This window comes from Hyla sarda, chromosome 1, assembly GCF_029499605.1.
Source record: "Hyla sarda isolate aHylSar1 chromosome 1, aHylSar1.hap1, whole genome shotgun sequence".
Taxonomy (NCBI): Eukaryota; Metazoa; Chordata; class Amphibia; order Anura; family Hylidae; genus Hyla; species Hyla sarda.
Genome location: NC_079189.1, coordinates 216,034,332 through 216,057,331, shown reverse-complemented (window position 1 = coordinate 216,057,331; position 23,000 = coordinate 216,034,332). Strand labels below are relative to the sequence as shown.

At 44.7% G+C, this 23,000-nt stretch overlaps 1 protein-coding gene across 1 annotated transcript; it reads right to left on the bottom strand.

The window, feature by feature from the left end:
• Positions 1–233: 233 nt before the first annotated feature.
• On the bottom strand, positions 234–22,546 carry COPS4 (COP9 signalosome subunit 4). The gene is made up of 10 exons (XM_056568720.1): positions 22,389–22,546; positions 11,921–12,000; positions 11,485–11,636; positions 11,284–11,387; positions 9,126–9,279; positions 8,842–8,992; positions 8,042–8,212; positions 6,251–6,366; positions 6,045–6,129; positions 234–1,571 (listed from the first exon to the last, which is right to left on the bottom strand). The coding sequence occupies exons 1-10, from the start codon at positions 22,460–22,462 to the stop codon at positions 1,438–1,440; spliced, it is 1,221 nt and encodes a 406-aa protein (XP_056424695.1). The 5' UTR covers positions 22,463–22,546; the 3' UTR covers positions 234–1,437.
• Positions 22,547–23,000: the final 454 nt, after the last annotated feature.

The following is a 23,000-nucleotide window of genomic DNA, read 5'->3' as shown; positions in this document are numbered from 1 at the left end:
ACATGTAGTAGTTTGGTCAGTAAAACCATGCTGGGAGTTGTAGTTTTGCAACAGCATGAGGCACCCTGGTTAAGAAACACTGCTATAGGTGCAACTGCAACAGTCAAAGATGAACAGCCACTTTTACATGTGAGCTCCTCCCTCATGCTGGATCTAGGGCCTACAACTGTCAGACATACATGGTATATCCAGAGGTTCAGAAACATAATACACTGACAATCTGACAAAAAAAATAACAAGTCAGGATAGACAAGATTTTATTTTACATTTCCTTTATTTCAGGAGCATGCCACTAAAACACTGGTGCCATGTTATACACATATGTTCTCTGCTGTTCATTTGTAGGACTGCATTCAAATTTTATTACAAGATCAGGAGACATCACATTATGCTAATTTCTTTACTACTTCGATAGCAGCACAGTAAGGGTTAATAAAAGTAACAGTTACAGAGAAAAAAATATGCAAAGTAGCTATCTGAGTAACAACCAATCAGCTTTCAGTAATAACTTTCTTTGCTGCTACGCCAAAGATAAGTGACGTTTGTTCATCTCTCTCCTCGCATTTTTGCCCAATTATTGCATTTATTAAATATTTTATCCAAAAGTATTCCCTTAGGAGACATTTTTCCATCCCCTCTGACATCTTATTTTTCCCATCACTCTTTTCTTTATCTGACATCCTTAAAGCAGCTGATTGGTCATCTGAATCCACCTTTAAAACATTCTCTTTTTGCCCTGACTCTCACGTTTCTATGGTATTGATTTGACTATGTATCTTTTGTTAATTAGTAGTATTGTTTATGCTTTGAGCTTGCATAATGTGAAGTCTCCTGATCTTGTAATAACATTTTAGATTTTCCTAGTTTCTTGATGTAAAATATAGATTTTATTAAAAGACAGGAGACGAACATTATCCCTCCCGTTTTAACCCGACTTTGGTTCTCTACAATTCATCGTTGTTTATTTCAACACAGTTTCCATTTTGACTCTTCAATTAAATTTCTTTATGAACTACAGATGTTATTTTTTTCTTCAGTTAATTTTACGTTCTGGTATTCCTGTATTTCTCAGCATCAAAGAAAGAGGACTTTGGTCATCTGCTATTACCTATGCTGAAAGCTGATACTCCGATAAAGGTTGTTACTCCGATAGCTACTTTGCATATTTTTTTCTCTGTAACAGTTACTTTTATTAACCCTTACTGTGCTGCTATCAAAGTAGTAAAGAAAGAATTTGCATAATGTTCGTCTCCTGTCTTTAATAAAATCTATATTTTCCGTCATTAAGGAACTAGAAAAATCTCAAATTGTCAATGTCCAACAGTTGTTTAAAGGTAAAAGAATATTTATAAAGTCCCCTAAGTGCATTGTTATCACACAGTTTGACTGTATAACACTAAAGCATTAAAAAAAAAAAAAAATCCATAGAAACGGTCTTTACTGGGCCATCTGAGCCTCCATGGCCTGTGCAGTCCACTCTGGTGCTGTCTGGCTGATCTTTTCTAGGAGGTTATTGACTTGGAAACATAATGACTGGATCTGTTTGTCCCACGTAGGTAACGCCTCACGAGCTGAGGAAAAAACCCAAAGTACATCAGTTTTAATTTTAACAACGTTCTACATAGGGCTTTGTGAATTAGGTGTTTTTTTGGTTGCCATAAAGACTAATAATCCCAGAAAATCATTTTACTCCTTGCCCTTTATGCACATGACCGCTGTATGCTGTTGCGGACAGCACCGATTTCTACTCTCTCTACAAATATGGTCAGACATGACTCCTGCTAGGCAGCAAAAGCACACAGCATCTAACAAGCAGAGACTGACATTCATCACATAAAATCACAAAAAGGCACCAGCAACAGTGAATAATAAGCAATAAACAATGGACCCTAAGGTGTAGAGACACTACATACCAAAGAACAAGGTGCAAGGAAAACTTGGAGCAAACAGAGGACCACAGAAAAATACATTGCAAGTGCTGTGTCGCCAGGAAGGGACATATGTCAAGAGTAACATAAAATTGTTAAACCAAAGCCACACACATTATAAAGTAAATACCTTGGTTGACATTTATTAGAGGATGTCTAGTGTAGTTTTTCTCCACCCTTTTTTGACAGTGGTTTTGACATGTGCAACAAATTTATCAAAAAGTCACAAGGACAATGATAAATTTGATGTGTTATCAGTACTTTGTAGATTTCCTTAGTGTAAAGGGTTTTCACATCTCCTTATAGATGGTGTAGATTTGTGCCTCGATATTGCTCTTTGCACAAAAATTTGGGAATTGTAACTAAAGTCGCAATTTATAAATACGTGACCACTGCATGGTGAAAAAGATAAAATGGTGAACTGCAAGACAACATTCTGAAGAATGTCTATTTGAAAAGTTGCACAAAAGGCACCAAAACAACCCACTGAGCCAAAAATAGACAACAAAACAGCTCTAAATGCAATGATAAATGTCCCCCCATGTGTAAGGTCAAACCAATGCATACCTACCACCCCTTATTTAGTATCTGTACACTTTAGGGTTTATTGGTTACACCCCTGCATATTTTTCACTATGTGTGCTGGTGCCTTTTGTGAGGATTTTATTATTTTATATTACATGTGTGTGTGTATATATATATATTATATATACATACATACATACATACACATACATATATATATACATATATATATATATATACATACATACATATACATACATACATACACACACACACACACAAACAGGAGAATACAGCAGCACACTGCTAGCACAAAGATACAGATAAAACATGAAATGCTATACTGCTACAATGCAAAAATGAAGTACTTTGCTCACAATTTGGCGGCCAAATAGTTTGGACCATCCCACTATATGGCCGCCAATTTGTGAGCTAAGTACCTAATTTTTAAATTTTTTGCATTGTAGCAATATAGCATTTCATGTTTTATCTGTATCTTTGTGCTAGCAGTGTGCTGCTGTATTCTCCTGTTTATGTATATTCAGCCCAGCAGCATGCACCGGCAGGTCCATGCAGTAATTTCGGTATCAATATGTTCTGGCCAACTTATTCTTGTTTGTATATAATATATATATCATACATTTCCCACTGATTTGCATGGGACTTTAAACAAAAAACCCGACCCTCACAAATGGGGGTAGTTAAGGGTTAAATTAACTAGCCTATATTTTAAGTGGACATATAAGTAACATGTGACCAAGTATTATCTAAATATATCCAGCCATTTGGAAGCTATGCAGTAACATATTTCCCATAGACTTGTATGGGACTTTAAACATAAACCCCTCCCCTGGCAAATGGGGGTGAGTAAGGGTTAAATCACCTATCCTATGTTTGTTGTTGACATATAAGTAACATGTGTGCCAAGTTTCATGTTAATATCTTTAGCCGTTTGTACATGATTGTGAAACACATATATATATTAATATTATATATAGTGATAAGGTGAAAGGTAACGTGGTGGATGGGCGATATGTGTCACCAAGGCTAATGGCTTTGGTGATGTAAGAGCCGGTATTATTCAGTGTCTGTATTGCAATGCAGACTGACACTATGGCCGTAGTATGGCTGGAAGGCCAATCCGGGATGGCTCTTACTGGGATTGACCAAGTGTAGGGTGGGGGTCATTCCCCACAGTCCAGGCCACCTTTTGTTGGCCTTAAAGGCAGCCTGCTTCACCAGCTGAGGGGGATTTGCTAGTTGCAGCTCACACTGCCAGAGAGTGAGCTGAGAGTAGTGTTCTTTCCTGAGAGTTTGGAAGCTGGTGAGCAGCCTGCCGGGAGGCCTGGAAAAGACTTGCTTGATGCCGCATGGCATGGACTCAGGTGTGAACAAACACCTAAGGAATACAGGTAGACTTTTGTTAAGTTTTCTTTGGTTCTGCATATAAAGACTGTTTGCTGTGTGGCAAGTGTGAATAAAAACACTGAACTTTGATTTGAAAAGTACTTTTTCCTTGCCTCTATACTGCAACCGCACCTTATTTGCAAGAGCGAGTCATAACAAATATAAATATAAATATAAATATATATATATATATATATATATATATATATATATATATATATATATTATACACACACACACAATGGAATAAACCACAGACTGTTCAGCACCGTTGGCTATTGTGAAGGACCAGCAACCCTGGCCTTATACATGAGAGCACCCAGCTCTATATCTATCTACAGTCATGGCCGTAAATGTTGGCACCCCTGAAATTTTTCAAGAAAATGAAGTATTTCTCACAGAAAAGGATTGCAGTAACACGTTTTCCTATACACATGTTTATTCCCTTTGTGACAGGTGAGGGGATTTTATCGCGATGGTCCTGATCAGCCAGACTGAGCTGCCGGGAAGCTTTCACTTTCACTTTAGCTGTGGCGATTAACTTTGATTGCCGTGTCTAAAGGGTTAATAGCGCACGGCACAACGATCGGTGCCGCATGCTATTAGCCCAGGGTCCCGGCTATCATTAGCCGCCGGGACCGACCCGGTATGACGCAGGGTCACGGCGTGACCCCACTTTATTTACCGGGACCAGGCGCAGGGCGTACAGGTACGCCCTGAGTCCTTAAGAGGTTAAACTCACCTGGGGAAAGTAACAGGTGTGGGCAATATAAGTTCACTTAATCTTTGCATTGTGTGTCTGTGCGTGCACTATACTAAACATGGACAACAGAAAGAGGAGAACAGAACTGTCTGAGGACTTGAGAACCAAAATTGTAGAAAAATATCAACAATTTCAAGGTTACAAGTCCATCTCCAGAGATCTAGATTTGCCTTTGTCCACAGTGCGCAAAATTATCAAGAAGTTTGCAACCCATGGCACTGTAGCTAATCTCCCTGGGCATGGACAGAAGAGAAAAATTTATGAAAGGTGTGAACGCAGAAAAGACCGGATGGTAGATTATCAGCCCCAAACAAGTTCCAAAGATATTCAAGCTGTCCTGCAGGCTCAGGGAGCATCAGTCTCAGTGCGAACTATCCTTCAACATTTAAATGAAATGAAACGCTATGGCATCAGACCCAGGAGGACCCCACTGCTGACACAGAGACATAAAAAAGTAAGACTACATTTTGCCAAAATGAACTTGAGTAAGCCGAAATCCTTCAGGGAAAAAAAGTCTTGTGGACAGATGAGACCAAGATAGAGCTTTTTGGTAAAGCACATCCCTCTACTGTTTACCGAAAATGGAATGAGGTCTACAAATAAAAGAACACAGTACCAGTACCTACAGTGAAATATGGTGGAGGTTCAATTATGTTTTGGGGTTGTTTTGCTGACTCTGGCACTGGGTGCCTTGATTGTGTGAAGCAATCATGAAATCTGAGGATTACCAACAGATTTTGGGTCACACTGTACAGCCCTGTGTCAGAAAGATGGGTTTGCATCAGAAATCTTGGGTCTGCCAGCAGGACAATGACCCCAAACATACGTCAAAAAGCACCCAGAAATCGATGGCGCCAAAGCGCCGGAGAGTTCTGAAGTGGTCAGCAATGAGTCCAGATCCTATTGAACACCTGTGTAGAGATCTTAAAATTGCTGTTGGGAAAAGGCGCCCTTCCAATAAGAGGGGCCTGGAGCAGTTTGAAAAGGAAGAGTGGTCCAACATTCCGGCTGAGAGGTGTAAGAAGCTTATTGATGGTTATAAGAAGCAACTGATTTCAGTTATTTTTTCCAAAGGGTGTGCAACCAAATATTAAGTTAGGGGTGCCAATAATGTCACACCAAACTCCAAAAATGGGCTGGACAAAATGATGTCCAATTAGCTTTTTTCCTCCCTTTTTTGGTTTAGTTCCAATACACACAAAGGGAATAAACATGTGTATAGCAAAACATGTGTTACTAAAATCCTTTTAATTGAGAAACACTTCATTTTCTTGAAAAATTTCAGGGGTGCCAACATTTACATCCATGACTATCTATATAGGTCAGAAGAGCTGAGCTGCAAATCTAACATCTGCGAAAGTCATGCAGACATTGCTAGTAAGTTTTTCTTTGAAGCCATGTTAGTAAGCATGCAAACTTACTCTCAAAGTGGACAATGCCATCAATCTGATCGATGAATCCATTCATTCGGCCCTCAGTGATCATCTGAGATGCTATCTTTTCTGCCTGTATAATACAGAACATAGTGCATATCAACCATCATTTGTGACTTTAACCCTTACAAGATGTCAAAACAGAATTTAAAATTCACGTGTAGATATCAATGAGCCAGAAAATTGCAAATTACCTTGGCAGCAGGAATTTCTAGTAATGCACCAAGCTCCTCAAATGTAATATTGTTGTACAGTTTGCTTGCTGATAGCAAATTATGTTCTATGACCGCTCTGTCCAAGATACTTGAACCTTACATAAGAAAAAAAAAAAAAGGAAATGGCTTATGGGACTAAAGCCTTTTTGTGTTATGTAAATGGACTTTGTATAACTGCATCATTTAAACCAGTTTCCCAACCAGGGTGCCTCCAGCCAAAGGCTGGCCAGGCATGCTAGAAGTTTTAGTTCTAAAATGGCTTTGGGCACCTTGGTTGGGTAACACATATGAACAAGGCACAATTACTGTATACATTTATAAGATTTAAAAAAAAAAAAAAAAAAAAAGAAAAAAAAAAAAACAAGTTGTCCATACATATTAGACAAACATTGGCCAAACCAGTCAATTTCATTGGGAATGGCCGATAATCTAATGTGTTTGTAGGGGTTCAAACTTTAGAACTTTAACATGCCTAATCCTTTTGTTCTAAAGGGAGATACGTTGCCACCTGAAATGCCAGGCAGTAATTTATTCTCTAAACAAGAGGACCTTAGGGGAATGGTGGTCTGGCCGACAGTTTTCTAAGGCCCATTGCCACCTTTAATCAATGGTTTGTAAAGAGTTAAATGGGCACTGTCATTTACAAAAAAAAAAGAATTTTGATCTGTCATAAAGCCAAATGTTTTGAATGTTCAGACCCTGACCGATCGTGAGAATGAGCCAGGAGAAGTGCATGCTTAATGCGTTCTCTCCAGGCTCTGTATCACGACATCTGGTCAGACTCATAATGCAAATCTATGGGGCACCCAGTTCTCAGACACAGAGCAGGAAGAGAAGCATGTTTCTGCACTCCTCTCTTCCTGCTCATTCTAGTAATCAGTCAGGGTCTGAATACACAGACCCCAACTGATAAAAAAACAGTGTCTGATCGCGGGGGTCTGACCACTGGGACCCCCACAATCTCCTGTACGGGGACCCAGAACTTGTGCTATCGACCTTGTGTTATCGACCTCACTAAGAGGTCCACAGACACGCCCCCTACGTTCAGCTTTATGGGAGAGGCGGGATGCATGAATGCTGCATTTACTCTTCTCCTATAGAGATGCGTGCCGTGGCATCATGCTGCGGTAAACGCGCCTCCTACATAGAAAGAGCCGGGGCCCCGTACAGGAGATTGAAGGGGGGGTCCCAGTGTTCAGACCCCCCCCCCACGGTCAGACAATTATCCCCCATTCGGCAGATAGGGTATAAGTATTCTAAGGCTGCACTATTTAACAATCAGGTGTTTAAAGGAGATGCTTCTTTTTTGAAAGCACTGCTGCCTCTTCAATACTTACAACTGCTCATCCTTTCCACTAACATACTTTTAGTAGTGGTGCAGTGAACTGCTGCACTGTCCCATTCAAGTAAAGAAGGTAAAGTGATGGAAAGAACAAGCAACAGTAAACATGGAAGAGGTGATTAGTGCAGGTGCCGGGAATTAAACCCCCGCCGATCTAATATCGATACTGATCAGGAGAATACACCATCCGTAATAAAAACGCATATAATCCCTTTAAATGGAATCTGTAAATTGTAATCTCTAGTGTTGTGCTGAGCTACAGGATGCACCTTTCCCTGCTATGACTGATTGATGTGCATAGCTCACAGAATCCCTAGAATATGTTTCTCTATTTACTTGTGTCATTGTTACTATAATACAGACACAAGTGCCAAAAGGTCACCGGGAATCACAATATTAGTCCGACATACTCGGAACGGTTATCTTACCATCACCAGTAGTTGCTTTCTGATGTGGCATGAGCATAGCAGCGAACTCTTGCAGTTGGTTTCCTCGGATGATTCTGTCAAGGTACATCTTCTCCAGAATTCCATAGGCAGCAAGCTGTTGGCATCGCTCATCTTTGAACAGTGTTGCCAACATTCGGGAACGTTGCTGACCTGTGAATAAATATAGGACATGATCAGCTTTTGTACAAATCCGGTTGAGTAGCTGCAATTCTCACTGTGAAATACAAATGCTTCAAAAGGCCAGTCTATAAATTGTAATATTTCATGGTGTGGTTAACACAGCAGGGGATGATTCAAACAATAGGTCAATAAACAATGACCTATTGTTTAAACCTAAAATTTTATTTTCCATTTTACTAGCTATATTTTATAATATTCCTGAAATCTAGAATTTTTTTATTCTGGTCACTAAACCTAAAACTAAGCTGAGACTTCCTGTTCTGTACAGATCACCTTCCATCTGTGCCCTCTTTATCATCACAGACAGGATTACAGTAAAAAGTGACACCAGTAGAGGGATAAGACAACAGATGATGTTCACAGCTCATCCTACCCCTCCCTGAACAATAACCTCTGCAAACAGAGCATGTCCAGAAACCATACAATACATGTCAATGGAACAGCTACTGTCAAATGTTGCCTGTTTAGTTGATCCATGAATAGGCAAGCAGGTAACCTAGTAGTTACTTATCACTATTGCTAATAAAGGGGGAATTACTCACTGAATTATTAGGGTACTGAACGTAGAGATGTAATATACTATTTTTCACATTGCTTACCTGCAGAGGCAAGGATGGTACAATGCAATGCATGCTTAAGTGCTTCCATCCGCTCTGTCTCATGCACTATGTTTTTGTATGAGAGTTCATTGTACCTCTGCGCAGCCTCTATGAATTTCCTTCTGTAGTCTAGTACCCGGGCATAGCAAACCTAGATAGAAGAAATGTATCAACTGCACAGTTCTGTGAACAAAATGGAATGTTCATAAGCACAGATCTGCTTTCTCCTAGGCAAAGGAGATTCTAACAGAATTTGATATTTCTGGATTTTCTCATAGTATTACCTTGTAGTGGATTTGTAGCTGCTCATTGGTTGACTCATTCTGTAGCAAGGAGGCTCGGTTAATGTATGCTTCAGCTTGTACTGGGTCATCGTCCTCCAAGTATAGTCGGGCAATCTTTAGGTAGGTTTCCAGTTTATAGTCAACATTGTACTGCCTTTAGGAAAACATAATATTCAGACAAGGTACATTTTGGGGGGGACTATAGACCAGCTGCCCTTTTTGCAGAAAGATAAGCCACCAACCACTGCCAAACAACAGATGTTGAGGGAGACAAGGGGCATTTTAGGTTTCAACATAAAAGATCCTTCTCCCTCCACAGACATCTGCTGTGAGGAAGAGTCAGGAGGCACAGCTGAATTTAAAGCGTTCGCCACTTTAACACCTTATGGATGCAGAATGTGCATTTACACCCTGCGCTCGCTAAGGGATTTTCAAGTGAGCGCAGGAATTGAGCTTGCTTCAAAGCCGGTGAGTAATGCCTACTATCAGCAGCTTCACCACTAATGTAGGACATTGCCAATCAGGCATTAACCCTTTAGATCGCACAAAGTCGATTGCAGCATCTTAAAAGTTAAAATTACATGTGCTGGTGGCTTCAGGACCTCCATGGGGTAATCTCGGCCCCTTATTTGTCTCCATGACCTCTGATTGGTGCTCTAGTAACAGTCTGCTTCAGCAAGCTAGACAAGCAGGGCGCCCATAACATAAATCAATGCTATGCTTTTTGTTCTTCAATTTTTCCCCCTCTACCCAATTTTTTTTTTGCCTTTGCTGTAGATTTTATAGTAAAATTAGTGATCTCATTACAAAGTACAGTAGTGTACCGATATTCCTGTATTGTATTCTAATTGTTACACATCCACACCGTTTATCTGGTGTAGGATTCTATTGTGCCACTTGTAGTCCGCTGCAGGCATCCTCCATTGTATGCATTTTTATGCTGGGGATCGCCCTTAGCAATGGACTACAAGGGCAGGATCTGCTCCCCCAGTATAAATGCACAACCGCATTTGGGGTTGAGCACCTCCAGCCATTTGAGACCACGTTTTTTGTTGTTTGTTTAAATTTTATATTTGGAGGTGTGTAAACTCCAAAATTAATGCGCCTTGAATATCTACAAGGCAGCATTAAGGTAGCACCTGTGAGGCCAGGCACCCATATTAGCCAGCTCAGGTGGGGCTTGCAGCTTGCCTCCCTCCTCCCATTGCATGTGTGCTCAGTCACGCTGGAGGGTATCTGGGAGGAAGTTGTGAGTCAACCGAATGCTGCCGTAATTGCCCACTGGCCCCTGTTTTGCTTATCAAGCACAGGTAGAATTAGCGTAGGTCTCGCACCAATTTGAGAAACCTTGGCGTTGGTGTGCGGGCTCTGGTGTGTCCTTCATATAAGGATACACTGGCGAATGTCTCAATTTTAACATCAGTGTTGAGGGATAGCCAATGTATTGTTTACATCTACCACAGTAGTGCACCGATATTCCTGTATTGTATTCTAATTGTTACACATCCACACCGTTTATCTGGTGTAGGATTCTATTGTGGCACTTGTAGTCCGCTGCAGGCATCCTCCATTGTATGCATTTTTATGCTGGGGATCGCCCTTAGCAACGGACCACAAGGGCAGGATCTGCTCCCCCAGTATAAATGCACAACCGCATTTGGGGTTGAGCACCTCCAGCCATTTGAGACCACGTTTTTTGTTGTTTGTTTAAAGTACAGTAGGTCCTGCATAAAACATGGCCCTATTAAGAGTTATGGCTATTAAAAAGTGAGGAGGAACAAATTAAAAACTGCTGCCTTAAGGGTTTATGTAACTTTTGACACATTACACAGACATGTCTAAAGTTTTCATCGGTTGGGTTCTGGGTGTTCAGGGTGACAGGTGAAAAGTTTTTTGTAACAGAAACACTTAAAAGTGTAAAGCTATCTGTAGCACAGGCCACCAATATGACCAGCTCCTGGCACCCCTGCTGATCAGGAGATGCTCTTGTAAATGGGATGAGCTGTGTCTGGTAAACAAGAGGCCAAAGCCACAAATCAGCTGCAGGCCAGGGTTCCAGGAGTCAGACCTTCATCAGTCTGCTATTGATGGCCTATCCTACGGCTGTCAATATCAGTCCTGGAAAACTATAAATAAATACAAATTATGATATTCTCACTTCTGTCCTGTTTCCAATGGTATCCCAACTAAGACTTGTGCTGCATTCCTCCAGTCTTCCTCCTTCTCATAAATGGATGCCAAGTGCTGTCTAATCGATGCAACCTATAGGTAAACAATCCCATCAAATTACCATCCACCTATTTGGCACTTCAGATGTACTCTGCATATGTGATTTTTACATGGCAGTGCACCTTCTCACCTGCTCTTCAAAAGAAATGACCCGTGGCTGGATCTTTTCAAGGGTGAAATGATAAATCTCCTTGGCAATACCATCAGGCAGACTTGGAAGATGTGTACAAAAGTCTGTAAGCAGCTGGCGAGAAATCACTAGACTGACATTCTCATTCACCACTAGAAAAAGGATGAGATCTCATTCATAGTACATTCACAATACAAACTTCTCACCATTAAAAAATACAACACAAACAATATACTGAATGCTAAGAGTAGGATAGGCATACTGTTACATAGTTAGTAATGAAAAGGTCATCAATGGTGTGGAAAGACCCCTATTAAAGTAACCTATCACCTTCAATGCATTACATCAAATATTTATTATGACTGAAAAGCCATTAAGTCTCCAGATAATAGTAACGTAGTAAAGTTACAATGTTTTATTTTACACTATATCTTACTTGCTTCAACAAAGGCTTTGAGGGCTTCAAGCTGCTCTGGTCCAATAAGCTGAAGGGCTTTCTCCAAAATCTGACGGTATCTGAAAAATGAGAAAGAAAACTGCATGTGACATTAACATATGAGTGGAAATGATTCTGGAGGTTCTCAGATCTAGAGATACCATATACCCCCCCGATTTCCGGGTAGCAAGGGGCTGCTGCATGCGCAGTTACGCTACTCAGAGCGCCTCTCCCGACGCACAGCTTTCACGTCATCAGGACGTGAGAGCTGGGTAAAAACTTCAGCGCATGCGCTCTGCAGATAGAGCGCTGCGCTCAGGGGGCGCGTGACTCCACATCACTAAGACGTGGAGTTCAAAATAATGATTAGGCTAAGTAAGGGAGCGGGCTTAGGACGCAGGAGAGGCAGGCGGCCGGCGGGGGCCCCCCGCCTTGAAAGCGTGATGCTGGGGACAAACAGCGGAACTTTATCAGGGCATAACTCAGTGGCCAGTAGAGGCAGACAAGTAAGTGACCCCTGTATGGACTCATGTTCACCCACACTATAACCCAGTGTATTGGGTTTAGTGTGGGTGAACTCGCTAACAGTTTTCTTTTAAATCTCCTAGCAACTTCATAGCACAAGGCTTTCCCAAGATTTGCTGGCAGTCCCCTAGACTGAACACTGGGGGGGTCTGACACTTGGCAACTCCACCAGTTAGTTTGCCAGAACCATGGAGCCTGTAAACATAAGGGAACAAAGCTGAAGCAGTTGGCTCTGTACATTGTGTAGAGACAGGCTACCACAGCTAAGTTTTCATTCACCTTAAAGGAAAACTGTCAGCCTGTTCACCCACACTAACCTAATATACTGGGCTATAGTGTGGGTGAACAGGAGTCCAATGAGGGGTCAATTACCTAAATATGTTCTGTAGGTCCTGAGATTTGTCCCCCAGAAGATCCTCTGCTGAATTCAGTGAATAACATGCAGGAGGCGGGGCTGCGCCCGCCCAATGTACATATTCATTGTCTATGACTCCACTTCACTAGGATGTGGAGTCACAGACAATGAATATGCAAACTGAGTGGGCGTAGCCCCGCCCCCCCCCTGTACACAATTCACATTTTAGCAGAGGAACTTCTGGGGGACATATCTCAGGACCTACTGAACATATTTAAGTAAGTGACCCCTCGTTGGACTCCTGTTCACACTATAACCCAGTGTATTGGGTTTAGTGTGGGTGGACAGGCCGACAGTTTTCCTTTAATGGGAGCCAAGCTGAAGTAATCCAATGCCACCAGCGTATGGAGCCAAGGTTTCCGGTCTTGTTCATTGTTTACTGGACCCAACGGCTCTGCTGAACAGCTGATTTGTGGAGTTACTGCATATCAGCTATTGATAGTCTATGATGTGGACAAGCCATCGATCCATTTTTTTCTGCAAAACTACCAGAAAAACTGCTGTCCATATGGCTTTTTAAAAACTGGGTCTGTATTCATGAATAAAACCCTTAAGGAGTCTGCTATATGGGGTTTTCTGATTTTATTAAAAAAAAGCGACCTTCTAAATAGACTGGATTTTAACCTCAAAACCCAGATCTCCTACATCTTCACCACACATACGGCTGTATGACCCTAGAGTGGATTGAAAGCTAACAACCTCTTGGGGACGCAGGGCGTATGCATACGTCCTGCATCCCGATCCTTAAGGACTCAGGGTGTATCTGTACGCCCTGGTCCAGAATAACAGGTTTAAACCGTTCTCACCGGCGGAGAACGGGTTAAACCCGGTGGGTCCCGATCAGGCCGTTGCCCGGCATCAAAGTTGATTGCGGCATCTAACGCGAAAGTAAGAGAATCCCGGCAGCTCAGCAGAGCTGATCGGGACTATTGCGACAAAATCGCAATGTCCCGATCAGCTTACCAGATGACGGGAGGGTCATCACCTGCCTCTCCATCGTCCGATTGGCGATCTACTGCTCCATGCCTGTGTATGCAATCAGAAGACTGCATGTTAAAAAAAAAAATTTTTTTTTTTTAACCCCTTAAGGACACATGACGTACTGGAACGTCATGTGTCCACTCCCGATCTATAACGCGGGGCCACGGCGTGGCCCCGCGTCATAGCGGGTCGGGCCCGGCCTCTAACAACGGCCGGGACCCGTGGCTAATAGCGCGCGGCATTGATCGCTGTGCCGCGCGCTATTAACCCTTTAGACGCGGCGTTCAAAGTTGAACGCCGCGTCTAAAGTGAAACCGAAAGCATGCCGGCTAGCTCAGTGGGCTGTTCGGGATAGCCGCGGTGAAATCGCGGCATCCCGAACAGCTGACAGGACAGCGGGAGGGCCCCTACCTGCCTCCTCGCTGTCCGATCGCCGAATGACTGCTCAGTGCCTGAGATCCAGGCATGAGCAGTCATGCGGCAGAATCATCGATCACTGGTTTCTTATGAGAAACCAGTGATCAATGTAAAAGATCAGTGTGTGCAGTGTTATAGGTCCCTATGGGACCTATAACACTGCAAAAAAAAAGTGCAAAAAAAAAGTGAATAAACATCATTTAACCCCTTCCCTATTAAAAGTTTGAATCACCCCCCTTTTCCCATAAAAGAAAAAACACAGTGTAAATAAAAATAAAAATAAACATAAATGGTATCGCCGCGTGCGGAAATGTCCGAATTATAAAAATATATCGTTAATTAAACCGCACGGTCAATGGCGTGCGCGCAAAAAAATTCCAAAGTCCAAAATAGTGCATTTTTGGTCACTTTTTATATCATGAAAAAATGAATAAAAAGCGATCAATAAGTCCTATCAATGCAAAAATGGTACCGCTAAAAACTTCAGATCACGGCGCAAAAAATGAGCCCTCATACCGCCCCATACACGGAAAAATAAAAAAGTTATAGGGGTCAGAAGATGAGAATTTTAAACGTATTAATTTTCCTGCATGTAGTTATGATTTTTTCCAGAAGTCCGACAAAATCAAACCTATATAAGTAGGGTATCATTTTAATCGTATGGACCTACAGAATACATATCAGGTGTCATTTTTACCGAAAAATGTACTACGTAGAAACGGAAGCCCCCAAAAGTTACAAAACAGCGTTTTTTTTTTAAATTTTGTCGCACAATGATTTTTTTTCCCGCTTCACCATAGATTTTTGGGCAAAATGACTGACGTCATTACAAAGTAGAATTGGTGGCGCAAAAAATAAGCCATCATATGGATTTTTAGGTGTAAATTTGAAAGAGTTATGATTTTTTAAAGGCAAGGAGCAAAAAACGAAAATGCAAAAACGGAAAAACCTCCGGTCCTTAAGGGGTTAAATAAAAGTTCATTAACCCCCTTCCCTATTAAAAGTTTAAATCATCCCCCCTTTTCCCCATTTTTTAAATAAAATAATGTAATAAAGAATAAAAATAATCATATGTGGTACCGCCGCGTGCGTAAATGTCCAAACTATTAAAATATAAGGTTAGCTAAACTGCACGGTTGATGGCGTGCATGTAAAAAAATACCAAATTACAAAATTGTGCATTTTTGGTCACTTCATATTAGGGATCGACCGATATCGATAATCTGTGACCTTTCAGGCTGATAGCCGATAACTTATACCGATATTCCGGTATAACCTATTGGCTATTTCCCCCCACCCGGCCCCGCAGAAGCCGCTGCAGATCTATGATTTAATGCAGGTGCTTTAAATCAATGAACTATAGCGCCTTTTGCGGGGCGAGAGACCGCCGCCACCCACTTCTCTCCCCCTGGAGTCCTCCCTAGTCCAACCACCACCGCTGCCCCATTGCCTCCCCCATCCCGGTTTTATAATTACCTGTTCCCGGGGTCCGCGCTACTTGTGGCTCCGGCAGCGTCCTGAGCGCACTGACGGTGACGTCGCGCTGAGGACGTCACTTGTCATTGTGCAGCGCGCAGGACGTCTCAGGAGCCAGAAGTAGCGTGGACCCTGGGCCCCGGGAACAGGTAATTATAAAACTGGGGATGGGGGAGGCAATGGGGCAGCGGCGGCGGTGGTCTCTGGCTGGGGATGCAGGGCCGGGGCATTATCGGCATATCGGCAAGGTAATTGCCGATGCCGATAATGTCCAAAATCGTGAATATCGTCCGACAATATCGGCCAATCCCTACTTCATATACCATAAAAATATTAATAAAAAGCTATCAAAAAGTCCCATCAAAACAAAAATGGTACCGATAAAAACTACAGACAGCGCATGAAGTGAGTGGTGCATGTAGTTTATAATGGACAGGTTTACATTTCATGGTTGAAAACATGAACTAGAAGTGTGCTATTAAAGGGGTTCTTGCGGAATCTAGAAGTGGGGCCATCTTCATGGCGGTGGTGAGGGATGTCAGTGCAGAGAGGCAGATCGGTATTCAGGAGTTTTTACAGGAGCTGGTGGGCAGATTTGTGCAGCATTTTTTTCCAACATTAACCCCAAGTAATGATCTCAGAAGCTGCAGGGAAACCAATGTTTATTCACTTGCATTCTGTTCTATCCTGAAGGGGAGGGCAGCTTTTACATCATGGGTGTCAAACATGCGACCCACAATGAATATCTTTGCAGCCCGAGCAGAGCCGATGCTTGCCCTGCAGTGGCAGATCCCCCCATCACTATTAAGGATATCCCTGTGTCCCGAAAGATGTTTTCGGGACACAGGGATGCCCCCGTCAACTCTCAGCGGCCCCACGTTGAGTTAAAAAATGCAGGGGCCGCCGGGAGATGGCGCACGCCGGGACGTCACCGATGTCCCATGCGTGCACCCATAGCAACGGAGGCGCGGAGGAGCGGAACATGGAGGTGGACGACGCGCGCTGGCCAGCATGGTAAGTGACCAGCGGCACGTTAGCTTCGGTGCTCAGACCACCGCTCCTACGGTCCTGGGACCTACTGCTATGGCCGGACCGGAGGAGTGGTGGTCAGAGCACTGAAGTGGGGCAGTACACAGGCATACACTGTATATGGCTGGAGGCTGTATGTCTGTGGGGGGAACTATACTGCCAACCTAATGTGGGGGGAACTATACTGCCAACCTAATGTGGGGGGAACTATACTGCCAACCTAATGTGGGGGGAACTATACTGCCAACCTAATGGGGGGGGGGGAACAATACTGCCAACCTAATGTGGGGGGGACAATACTGCCAACCTAATGTGTGTGTGTGTGTGTGTGTGTGTGGGGGGGGGGGGGGGGGGGGGGACAATACTGCCAACCTAACATGGGGGGGGGGGGGGAACAATACTGCCAACCTAATGTGGGGGGGGGACAATACTGCCAACCTAATGGGGGGGGGGGGGAGAACAATACTGCCTACCTAATGTGGGGGGAGGGGGACAATACTGCCAACCTAATGTGGGGGGAGGGGGACAATACTGCCAACCTAATGTGGGGGGAGGGGGACAATACTGCCAACCTAATGTGGGGGGGAACTATACTGCCAACCTAATGTGGGGGGGGGGGGGAACTATACTGCCAACCTAATGGGGGGGGGGGGGAACTATACTGCCAAACTAATGTGGGGGGGGGGGGGAACTATACTGCCAACCAAAATGGTGGTGGGGGGGGGAACTATACTGCCAACCTAATGTTGCCAACCTAATGTGGGGGGGACGGGGGACTATACTGCCAACCTAATGTGTGGGGGGGGGACTATACTGCCAACCTAATGTGGGGGGGGGGACTATACTGCCAACCTAATGTGGGGGGGGACTATACTGCTAACCTAATGTGGGGGGAGGGGGGGAACTATACTGCCAACCTAATGTGGGGGGGGGGGGGACTATACTGCCAACCTAATGTGGGGGCCTCGTATTGACATTCGCTCACGTCACGCTCCCAGAATTCAAGGGCCGGCGTTACTACGTCCTTTTTTGGATGTGGCACACAAACTTAAACCTTGCTTTTTTTGGCCCATGTTAGCCTTTGAGTTTGACATGCTTGATTTACATAATTTAATTCTATGGACTGTTATGGGACATGTCCAAAGAGAGCACTATGGGGGAGACTTAGCAAAACCTGTGCAGAGGAAAAGTTGTCCATAGCAACCAGATCGCTTCTTTCAAATATTAGGGTACGTTCACATGAGAGCGCATCGGCAGCGTATTTGACGCCAAGAATGCGCTGCCGGTACACACAGAGATAAGGCAGAGACAGCTCCCTGCTGCTGCTGCCATAGTCCTGTACCTGTGCAGTCACAAGCGGATATACAGCTCGTACCTGTGCAGTCACAAGCGGATATACAGCTCGTACCTGTGCAGTCACAAGCGGATATACAGCTCGTACCTGTGCAGTCACAAGCGGATATACAGCTCGTACCTGTGCAGTCACAAGCGGATATACAGCTCGTACCTGTGCAGTCACAAGCGGATATACAGCTCGTACCTGTGCAGTCACAAGCGGATATACAGCTCGTACCTGTGCAGTCACAAGCGGATATACAGCTCGTACCTGTGCAGTCACAAGCGGATATACAGCTCGTACCTGTGCAGTCACAAGCGGATATACAGCTCGTACCTGTGCAGTCACAAGCGGATATACAGCTCGTACCTGTGCAGTCACAAGCGGATATACAGCTCGTACCTGTGCAGTCACAAGCGGATATACAGCTCGTACCTGTGCAGTCACAAGCGGATATACAGCTCGTACCTGTGCAGTCACAAGCGGATATACAGCTCGTACCTGTGCAGTCACAAGCGGATATACAGCTCGTACCTGTGCAGTCACAAGCGGATATACAGCTCGTACCTGTGCAGTCACAAGCGGATATACAGCTCGTACCTGTGCAGTCACAAGCGGATATACAGCTCGTACCTGTGCAGTCACAAGCGGATATACAGCTCGTACCTGTGCAGTCACAAGCGGATATACAGCTCGTACCTGTGCAGTCACAAGCGGATATACAGCTCGTACCTGTGCAGTCACAAGCGGATATACAGCTCGTACCTGTGCAGTCACAAGCGGATATACAGCTCGTACCTGTGCAGTCACAAGCGGATATACAGCTCGTACCTGTGCAGTCACAAGCGGATATACAGCTCGTACCTGTGCAGTCACAAGCGGATATACAGCTCGTACCTGTGCAGTCACAAGCGGATATACAGCTCGTACCTGTGCAGTCACAAGCGGATATACAGCTCGTACCTGTGCAGTCACAAGCGGATATACAGCTCGTACCTGTGCAGTCACAAGCGGATATACAGCTCGTACCTGTGCAGTCACAAGCGGATATACAGCTCGTACCTGTGCAGTCACAAGCGGATATACAGCTCGTACCTGTGCAGTCACAAGCGGATATACAGCTCGTACCTGTGCAGTCACAAGCGGATATACAGCTCGTACCTGTGCAGTCACAAGCGGATATACAGCTCGTACCTGTGCAGTCACAAGCGGATATACAGCTCGTACCTGTGCAGTCACAAGCGGATATACAGCTCGTACCTGTGCAGTCACAAGCGGATATACAGCTCGTACCTGTGCAGTCACAAGCGGATATACAGCTCGTACCTGTGCAGTCACAAGCGGATATACAGCTCGTACCTGTGCAGTCACAAGCGGATATACAGCTCGTACCTGTGCAGTCACAAGCGGATATACAGCTCGTACCTGTGCAGTCACAAGCGGATATACAGCTCGTACCTGTGCAGTCACAAGCGGATATACAGCTCGTACCTGTGCAGTCACAAGCGGATATACAGCTCGTACCTGTGCAGTCACAAGCGGATATACAGCTCGTACCTGTGCAGTCACAAGCGGATATACAGCTCGTACCTGTGCAGTCACAAGCGGATATACAGCTCGTACCTGTGCAGTCACAAGCGGATATACAGCTCGTACCTGTGCAGTCACAAGCGGATATACAGCTCGTACCTGTGCAGTCACAAGCGGATATACAGCTCGTACCTGTGCAGTCACAAGCGGATATACAGCTCGTACCTGTGCAGTCACAAGCGGATATACAGCTCGTACCTGTGCAGTCACAAGCGGATATACAGCTCGTACCTGTGCAGTCACAAGCGGATATACAGCTCGTACCTGTGCAGTCACAAGCGGATATACAGCTCGTACCTGTGCAGTCACAAGCGGATATACAGCTCGTACCTGTGCAGTCACAAGCGGATATACAGCTCGTACCTGTGCAGTCACAAGCGGATATACAGCTCGTACCTGTGCAGTCACAAGCGGATATACAGCTCGTACCTGTGCAGTCACAAGCGGATATACAGCTCGTACCTGTGCAGTCACAAGCGGATATACAGCTCGTACCTGTGCAGTCACAAGCGGATATACAGCTCGTACCTGTGCAGTCACAAGCGGATATACAGCTCGTACCTGTGCAGTCACAAGCGGATATACAGCTCGTACCTGTGCAGTCACAAGCGGATATACAGCTCGTACCTGTGCAGTCACAAGCGGATATACAGCTCGTACCTGTGCAGTCACAAGCGGATATACAGCTCGTACCTGTGCAGTCACAAGCGGATATACAGCTCGTACCTGTGCAGTCACAAGCGGATATACAGCTCGTACCTGTGCAGTCACAAGCGGATATACAGCTCGTACCTGTGCAGTCACAAGCGGATATACAGCTCGTACCTGTGCAGTCACAAGCGGATATACAGCTCGTACCTGTGCAGTCACAAGCGGATATACAGCTCGTACCTGTGCAGTCACAAGCGGATATACAGCTCGTACCTGTGCAGTCACAAGCGGATATACAGCTCGTACCTGTGCAGTCACAAGCGGATATACAGCTCGTACCTGTGCAGTCACAAGCGGATATACAGCTCGTACCTGTGCAGTCACAAGCGGATATACAGCTCGTACCTGTGCAGTCACAAGCGGATATACAGCTCGTACCTGTGCAGTCACAAGCGGATATACAGCTCGTACCTGTGCAGTCACAAGCGGATATACAGCTCGTACCTGTGCAGTCACAAGCGGATATACAGCTCGTACCTGTGCAGTCACAAGCGGATATACAGCTCGTACCTGTGCAGTCACAAGCGGATATACAGCTCGTACCTGTGCAGTCACAAGCGGATATACAGCTCGTACCTGTGCAGTCACAAGCGGATATACAGCTCGTACCTGTGCAGTCACAAGCGGATATACAGCTCGTACCTGTGCAGTCACAAGCGGATATACAGCTCGTACCTGTGCAGTCACAAGCGGATATACAGCTCGTATCTGTGCAGTCACAAGCGGATATACAGCTCGTATCTGTGCAGTCACAAGCGGATATACAGCTCGTATCTGTGCAGTCACAAGCAGACACATACAGCTACAGCAGCAGGGGGGTTCTCTCTGCCTTAAAGGAGTACTCTGGAGCAAAATATTTCTTGCACATTGTAAAGCTAGCCCAAAGTTATATAATAACCTAAATTACCTCCGTTGCGCTAACTGCACGCTTATACGACTTTTCGGAAAACCGGAAGTGCAGCCAGTATCTCACAATTATGAATTTCGTTCCCCTGTATTCAGCCTGCCGCGGCCATCTTCGTAACGAAACGACATCATTGTAAAGATCCTCCCCGCTCCCATATTTTACATATTCATATATTCCTCGTTTGCGCAGCCGTCATTGGCTGGACTGCACAAATGACTGAATTCCTCCAGCCTATCACATGAAGCTGAGCGCGCCGGCGCACTCAGCATTTCCCCGGGACCGAACATGTGACCACTCATGGCCAATGATATCCCGGTGAGTTACGCTGCCATAACTAAGAGGGATATTCTTCAAACAAGTTACACATGATTTCAATGTGTAATGTTTCAAAGGGGGCAGGTTTAATATAATTACTAGGGAGGGGAAAGGATGCGGTAGAGGAGGGGGTGAGAAGGACTGGAAGCTGGAGCAAGGGGGATGACGATTTTTACGTCATCCTCCACACCACCATAACCCGGAAGAACCAGGAAATTTTCGGTGCTGCAGCGGGAAAACAGCCAGACAGACTTCTGAAAGAAGGACATTGATAGAAAGGTACAGCCGCAGGGAACATTTTGGGCTAAAAGAATTGTGCACCATAGTACTCCTCTAACTGTGTGTGCTGACAGCATATCTGTGGCGTCAAATACGCTGTGTATGTGCTTCCGTGTGAACGTACCCTTAAAAGGCCTCTGCAAAATGAAAGAAGCAATCTGATTGGTTGCTATGGGCAACTGGTCAACTATTCCTCCTCACAGATTTTGCTAAATCTCCCCCTATGTGTAAAGCCTAAGCACAGGACACATTTACAGACATGGAAGTATGAGTGTGGCTATATACATTACATATACATGTAGAGTCAGCTCTTTTTCCATCACGTGACTGCAAACAGCGTCAATACTGACATGAGCCGCTGCACTCCAGTCTATAGGAGGCACGTAGCCTGGCTATTCTCTGTGATACTGCCCTATGACACTGCTGGAAAGGCCCTGCAGACACCTCACTCAGTGCCCGTACACACTAACACACATCCTCCACTCACTTCCCAGCTAGGTCCTTGTGAGACCCGCTAGAGCTCATCAGCTGGGTCAGATCCTGTCTCACAGACGCCGCCATCTTGATGCTATTCGGCCGCGTGACGTAGGAAAGACGTCATAAGATAGCGACACACTACATTCAGGACGCGCTAAGATGTTGGAGGCGGCTAGAATGGAGACGTCACGGTTAGGGGCGGGGCCTCCAGGTCACAGCAGAAGCAGTTAGTGGGTGTACATGTGTATGCTAGTTAGTGTTAGGGGGAGGACCAGAGAGTGATTTACAGCGGACTGCATGTTCGTGGGTGCTGTACAGAGTGATGTTTTTTTTACATGGGACTGTATGTTAGAGGAGGCTGAGGGAAATTATGTTCTTCACATGGGACTGTATGTTAGATGAGGCTGAGGGAAATGATGTTCTTTACATGGGACTGTATGTTAGAGGAGGCTGAGGGAAATGATGTTCTTTACATGGGACTGTATGTTAGAGGAGGCTGAGGGAAATGATGTTCTTTACATGGGACTGTATGTTAGAGGAGGCTGAGGGAAATGATGTTCTTTACATGGGACTGTATGTTAGAGGAGGCTGAGGGAAATTATGTTCTTTACATGGGACTGTA